The sequence below is a fragment of the Cydia fagiglandana genome, chromosome 4, assembly GCF_963556715.1.
Source record: "Cydia fagiglandana chromosome 4, ilCydFagi1.1, whole genome shotgun sequence".
Classification (NCBI taxonomy): domain Eukaryota; kingdom Metazoa; phylum Arthropoda; class Insecta; order Lepidoptera; family Tortricidae; genus Cydia; species Cydia fagiglandana.
In genome coordinates, this window is record NC_085935.1 from 12,177,278 (window position 1) to 12,184,656 (window position 7,379).

Consider the following 7,379-nt stretch of genomic DNA (forward strand, 5'->3'; position numbering starts at 1 on the left):
TACAGTTTTGCACCTTACTCCTTTGTAATAAGGCGATAAATGTAAACATATTTTTGACGTCGACTGTACCTACTTATGTCATATTCTTAAGTTACGGTTTAAACATTTAATAATTAAAAACCGTATATCCCGCATCGGAGTCATAGTACAATGCCTCCTGTGGTTAGTGCTAAAATAAAAACCGGGCAAGTGCGAGTCGGACTCGCGCACGAAGGGTTCCGTACCATAATGCAAAAAAAAAACAAAAAAAAGCAAAAAAAAAAACGGTCACCCATCCAAGTACTGACCGCTCCCGACGTTGCTTAACTTTGGTCAAAAATCACGTTTGTTGTATGGGAGCCCCATTTAAATCTTTATTTTATTCTGTTTTTAGTATTTGTTGTTATAGCGGCAACAGAAATACATCATCTGTGAAAATTTCAACTGTCTAGCTATCACGGTTCGTGAGATACAGCCTGGTGACAGACGGACGGACGGACGGACGGATGGACGGACGGACGGACGGACGGACGGACGGACGGACGGACGGACGGACAGCGAAGTCTTAGTAATAGGGTCCCGTTTTACCCTTTGGGTACGGAACCCTAAAAACATTATGTTACTTACAGCGGTAGCAGCGCTGCAGCAGCTCGAAGAGGGCTCATTCATCGTGCGCGACTCGAACTCGTTCCCGGGCGCGTTCGGTCTGGCCGTGCGCGCGGGCCCGGGCGGCGGCGTGCGGCACTTCCTCGTGGAGCCGGCGGCGCGCGGCGTGCGCCTGCGCGGCAGCCCCGACGAGCCCGTGTTCGGCTCGCTGTCCGCGCTCGTCTACCAGCACACCGTCACGCCGCTCGCGCTGCCCGTGCCGCTGCGGCTGCCTGACAGGTTACTCGATACACTATTTTAACGATCCGTCGTTGAGTTACTAAAGGCACAGAGTTAAATAAACAACAATTAGCAAGTTATCGGTTCCGACACCTACAATCTCTCAATCGATTTTCTGCGCTACTCTGTGACACTACAAATGCAAGAAATATGTTCCGTTGAGTCCAATTTATGATACTACGTTACGAAACATATCTAGCTTTTTTATAGCCTATATTGTGTCCCACTGCTGGGCAAAGGCCTCCCCTGTCTTTCGCCACTCGTCACGGCTTTATGCCAGTCGCCACAGAATGAGTCCAGGTCGTTTCGCCATCATATTTTGGTCTGCCTCTGCCTTGGGTGATCTGTGGTGCCCATTCGGTCGCTATTTTAGCCCATCTGTCCGGGTGCATCTGACAGATATGTCCCGCCCAATTCCACTTGAGCTTATTATTTCTTTATTCTAAACATGAACTCTCTGTTTAGGGATCCATGGAGCGGCGGCACCGCGAACGCGGCGGCCCGGGCCCTACTAGCGACAGGGGCGGCGTGCCACGTACTGCTGCTCGGCTCGGAGAACACCGAGGCGCTCACCGGCCCCGCCGCCGTCAAGCGAGCCGTCACCAACATTATACTGAAGAAGGTGAATGCTATTTTCTTTACTACTGTTTTAGCTTGAGATCCGATCCAGCCGCTGCAGCGCAAATAAGTACCAGTAACTAGTCTAATAAGCTTCCATCCGAATGCGAAAAGTTATTATGATGGTCTTCCAGCCAATTTGTAGCAACTTACCTACTGACATAACGTGAAAGGCATACAAAATTTACGCTCTTAACGGGCCCACTAATTACCAGTCGGCCGGACGACATCGGCCTGTTAGTTAAACGCAAAATTTGACAGTTCCGAACATATCGTCCGGCGAGCTGGTACACTGATTAACAGTCCGCAGAACGGTATCGGCCTGTCAGTTTTAGAACAAAATTTTGACAGTTCCCAACAACTGACAGGCCGATAGGTACCGTCCGGTGAACTGTTAATCAGTGGGCCCCTTTAAGTTAACACCTCAACCCTGAACTTATTTGTATTATTCAGGGAGGAGCGCACGTGGTACACTTCAAGGTGTTCGGCGGCGGCATCACGTTAACCGACTCGGCGCGGAAACTGTTCTTCAGGCGGCACTATCCCGCCGCCAACGTGTCGTATGCCGGCCTGGACCCGGACGAGCGACGCTACGCACACGTCGACAACGGCATCAAGAATGAAAAGTGAGCTTTATTTTTATATCTGTAAAGCTTAATTTACAAGTGAACGGACGCGGCACGCAAACGTGCCTATTTAACAAGGGATTGAATCTTTATAATAGTAGTTTACGCAACTGATACATAACGAAGTCCTCATAACACGGGTGTGGTTTTATAACACGAGCGAAGCGAGTTTCATAATAGGACCACACAAGTGTTTAGGCCTTGTTGTCAGTTACATATAATACTTTTTCTACGACAGTGGAATAGCCTCATTTTAACATTTAAATCGTGGCAGAATACGCAACATATGCCTCCTTTATAAATAAAAAAAAATACAATGGCGTAAAGATGTATGAAAATCCTTAACGACACAGGACTTTAAACGGTAATAGAGTATTCTATTACCGTTTAAAGTTACAGACATATCGTGAAGTATACCCCTTTAATACACTTTCCAATCAATTAATTGATAGATTGCAATGCCGGGTAGAAAAATTAAATTGTATAACCTCAAAAGTACTTAAGTACTTAATATAGTGGTAACATATTATTTTACCGCAGGCGGAACCCTAGCATTTCAGAAAAAAAGTTATTAACCACTACTTTTGAGGTTAGAAAAATTCTAACCTTTAAAAAACGGGCTAGTAACTTGTCACTTTACCTCTGCAGACGCATTTTCGCGTTCGTGGCGCGCGCAGCGACGGGCTCCGACAACCAGTGCCACGTGTTCGCCGAGCTGGAGCCCGAGCAGCCCGCCACCGCTATCGTCAACTTCGTCAACAAGGTAACGTCATAGGGTCATTGTGTTCGTTTTCGTCCGGTGTCAGTTTCCGTCCACTTGACGAAATTTGAATATAAACCTTCAATGCTGCACAAATTTGGACTTATTGCATCCTTAATATCTAGACAATTTATTTATCCACATAAAAATTATGTTTCGCAAGTAGCAAATTATAAATGAAATGTATTAATTATTTACTAATCCGTCAAGTGGACGGAAACTGACATCGGACGGTACACTGACGCAATTATTACCCTACAAGTTTACTAGTTTTACATACTCATGCCAAGAGCGGCATAACAGACACCTAGCGAGATTCGAGACGTAAAACCGACGCGCCATTAAGTAGAAAATTCAGGATTGGGTGATGCTTGAACCCAATGTGGGTAGGTTAGGTAGGGACCCTAAAGGGACTCGGGCTTGAGCCCGTTAGTTTTTAGGGTTCCGTACCCAAAGGGTAAAACGGGACCCTATTACACACACAGTTGACACCAACAACAACAACAACAACAACAACAACAACAACAACAGTGGACAGTTGAAATTTTCACAGATGATGTATTTCTGTTGCCGCTATAACAACAAATACTAAAAACAGAATAAAATAAAGATTTAAATGGGGCTCCCATACAACAAACGTGATTTTTGACCAAAGTTAAGCAACGTCGGGAGGGGTCAGTACTTGGATGGGTGACCGTTTTTTTTTCTTTTTTTGTTTTTTTTTTTGCTTTATGGTACGGAACCCTTCGTGCGCGAGTCAGACTCGCACTTGCCCGGTTTTTTTTAGTCTTAGGTATTAAGTACAGGGTACAGGCTGACCCAAAAAAAAATTCAAATAATTCATAGGAATATTTTTCTTACTTACCTACATTTTTTACAAAACGTTATTAAAAATTGAAACTACAATAATTTTACTAAAGTAGTATTTTGATACACAAACGCAAATGTTTGAAGTTATCAACAATATGCCGCTGTAAAAAAATGGTTAACGTATTTTCGGGCTACTATCGTATTATGACTATTATGAGTTAACTAGAGCTACTATTATTTTAGTAACCAGTGTAATATGTTTATTTTTACAGGCATTACTCGGAAACTCGCAGAAAAAGGACATAATATAAGGGTCTCTAACATCAACTGATGAGTATAAGTAATGGAATATTCATAGGATGTGTTATGCACTAACAGCGATCTACGAGACCCCAGCTACTTTGTGGCAACACATACAGAGTGTATAATCTAAATGGACCAATATTTGGATGTTTCACTCTGTAAAGTTGGGAAGCATTATTGTCCGTGTAAACACTGACTATATTAACTACATTTGTGAGGTATCGTCTTGGGTCGTCCTATTCGTTTTTCATCAAGTTCTTAAATTAGTAGGACTAATTTTCTGCTTTCGTCACCCATTCTACATTCGTCACAAACGTTGGTGGCTTTTAATGTCGAATGCGTGTCGAAAGCAGAATAGGACTAATTTAAGAACTTGACGAAATACGAATGGGACGACCCAAGACGATACCATTTGTGAGATGTTTCACAAATTGAACTTGGTCACTATGAACTTTAATTCATTTACTAGTACATAAATGAACTCATTTCAAAGATTTTATTTTTAATACGCTTCGTATTCACCAAGTACAATTAACCAACCCTTTCGTTAGTTTTAAGCTAAATTAATATAAATGTTATATTAATACTGTAGCATAGAGAAGAAACTAACTAGTCTCATATATTAATTTAATATATAATGTAGTGATATCGAGCGTGCCTATATAATGTTTAAAACGTCTACATTGTCAATGTGTAATTATGAGTTAAGGATAAGAGTCCATAATTTGTTATAAAAATGTGATGCAATTTTGTCATCTATCTGCTCCATTTGACATAAAATTAAACGTTCTAATATTATAACACATAACAGATCTAGTATCTAAGTATCTATCAAATTATTGAGATATTATAACGAAAAAGCATAATGCCTAATGGGCATAATCAGAATCATATTAATTTCTGCGTATTAACATTATGTAGATATGTATATGTATAGTGTGGTATAGTTTAATAAAATAGCATACCCATAGACTCAAACTCAATCAAATTCTTAACCATCTTTAGTGCTATTATATTACAAGTACCTACCTAATACAGACCCTGTAATGACACAACAAGTTAATCTTTATTTATATGTAACATGCCTACATACATATGTTAAGCATTATTGTTTTTGTTATGTGTTGTTGAATTAGGACAGTTAATTTTATACGTTTTAATGTAGACCCGATGATATGTTATGACATAAATCTCCATCAATTAATTTCATGAAATTATATTTGCTATGCGCATTCAATGGATATTTAGAAACGCGGGTCGTGAGAAAAGAGAGTGTAGAGAAGAACCTTAATCAAAAAATTCTAGATCTAGATAGAAAATAAATAAATGCGACAGAACAATAATTCTCTAATCAATAATGAAAGTCTTTCGTAGTGTAGTGGGTAACTCGAGAACCTATAAATGAAATGACTACATACATGAGAATCTAGTAATCATACAACGAATAATGTGAGTACAAGAATGCTTAAAACGACTCAATAATTATGTAATAAATAACCTGTAAAAATGTTAACTTAAGATGAATACAGAACTTAAGATGATACAAATATTACAGCTTTGAAAATCCTAAATAAAACATTTAATATTTATTAGCACAGTAATTACAACTACTGCACTGATTCATTCAAGAAACCCTAAAGTAATTGGTACAAATTATTTAATAATTTGTCTATAATAGCACTACAAACTATAAAAACCATAGTCGCAATTCGTCAGTAGTAGTAGCCAAGTACATCTATAGCAATATATCTAAGATGGGTTACAATCTGTGTTTGAGATATTGCATATTAATTTTTAATACAGTTGCTCAAAAAGTGCTACTTTACGTAGCTGTTTAGCGTGCGGAAAGTTGGTTATCTCGAACTAGTGCTTTTTACTTTTCCAATTTTTTTAAATTTATACTTGTTCCAATTCACGACTACTTATTGATGAGTGTTAATATTAGTTTCCTTTAAACGTCGTAATCAGCATAAAAACCTACTGTTAATGTAAGAATACGAAAAATATTACATATTTCATATTTAATTACTTACCTCTTCATCATTATAACACGTTTATTTTTTAATATTCAATATTGAAAATTCCGTTCTTAATAAGTTGACTGAATGGAACGGAATAGCTGCCAAACGCCCATAGATATAATATACTTAAAGACGACGTCTAACCGAGCTGTCACTGTTACCACTTTTGTTTAGTGTACGATTAACAATGTTTTTCTTATTTTTTCGCAACTGTATTAAAAAACGTCGTTCGATACACGTGCGGAAATGTCATTCTTCACTCGTCCCGAGTCTTGCCACTCGCCTGCGGCTCGTGGCAAGATATCTCGGTACTCGTGAAGTAATGACATACCTTCCGCACTAGCATCGAAATGTACTATTATTATTAAAGAGTAGGTACAATTATGTACAGTTGACGTTAAAGATATGTTTACACTTTAGCACCTTACTACTTTGTAATAAGGCGAAAAATGTAAACAATCTTTGACGCTAACTATACCATATTATACAACCCGTAATCAATATTTGACGCCATAGATTTGCCTTATAAGAGTACACCAGTGATTAAATAAGAATTATATTTTAATTCTGTAATGATATCCAGCTAAGATATTAATGTTAAATGTAACACGTCTATTGTAATAAATAACTGTTGTAAAATGTATTTATTGGTTATAATACATTATTTGAAATAAAGCGCCGTTTATTTTTACCTTAGAAATAACTACAACATTGGTGGTAAACTCTAGTTTAATTACAATTAAATATTCTACACTTCCAAATTGAACATGAAATATCGTACCAGCCATAGATACTTCATATCAGATTCAATCATTTATTGACATCGTAATCGACATATCAGTATTCAAATTTAAAAATTCGATCTGTGCCTGTATATGTAGGTGAGGCGTCGTCTACGTAAGGGTCATTCGTCGGAGCGGCCATATCGCAGGTGGCCGTAGTCGTCGAACAAGTCGCCGCTGCGCTCGGAGCGCACGGCGTACTCTCGGTACAGCCTCGGTCGAAACTCCTCCTCTTCATCTATTGCGGGCTCGCGCCCATTTTTGCCGTCGCAGCACGTCGGGAGCGTTGTCAGACCAACGCTCAACCCCAGCGCGACCAGCGTGGCGAGCTGCATTTTAAATTGCTAGAAGTTCAGGAAATCAGTGTTATTTACTGCATACCTACTGTCGACACACGACTCGCAAGCAATAGGCAGAGTCAAAAAAACCCTAATAACCCAGCACAACCATGGTATAATAATATACTCCGCCTGGTATTCTCTTCACGCCTTTTCGTGGCCACGTGACTGACACAAGCCTACGTCATCATGCGACAGCGCTTTATGATAATACAGTGAAACCTGGTTAATTGGCACCTGGATAAATGGAAAACCTC

At 39.5% G+C, this 7,379-nt stretch overlaps 1 protein-coding gene across 6 annotated transcripts in view; it reads left to right on the top strand.

The window, feature by feature from the left end:
* LOC134663743 (tensin-2) overlaps positions 1-6,677 on the top strand; it is a 125,079-nt gene extending 118,402 nt beyond the window's left edge. For 5 of the 6 annotated variants that reach the window (XM_063520216.1, XM_063520214.1, XM_063520217.1 and 2 more), the window contains 6 exons: positions 609-864; positions 1,330-1,486; positions 1,936-2,108; positions 2,757-2,871; positions 3,951-4,199; positions 4,401-6,677. In XM_063520216.1, coding sequence (XP_063376286.1) covers positions 609-864; positions 1,330-1,486; positions 1,936-2,108; positions 2,757-2,871; positions 3,951-3,989 — 740 coding nt within the window. In that variant the 3' untranslated portion in view covers positions 3,990-4,199; positions 4,401-6,677. The remainder of the gene's footprint in view (positions 1-608; positions 865-1,329; positions 1,487-1,935; positions 2,109-2,756; positions 2,872-3,950; positions 4,200-4,400) is intronic. The other variant, XM_063520215.1, reaches the window with a different exon arrangement.
* Positions 6,678-7,379: the final 702 nt, after the last annotated feature.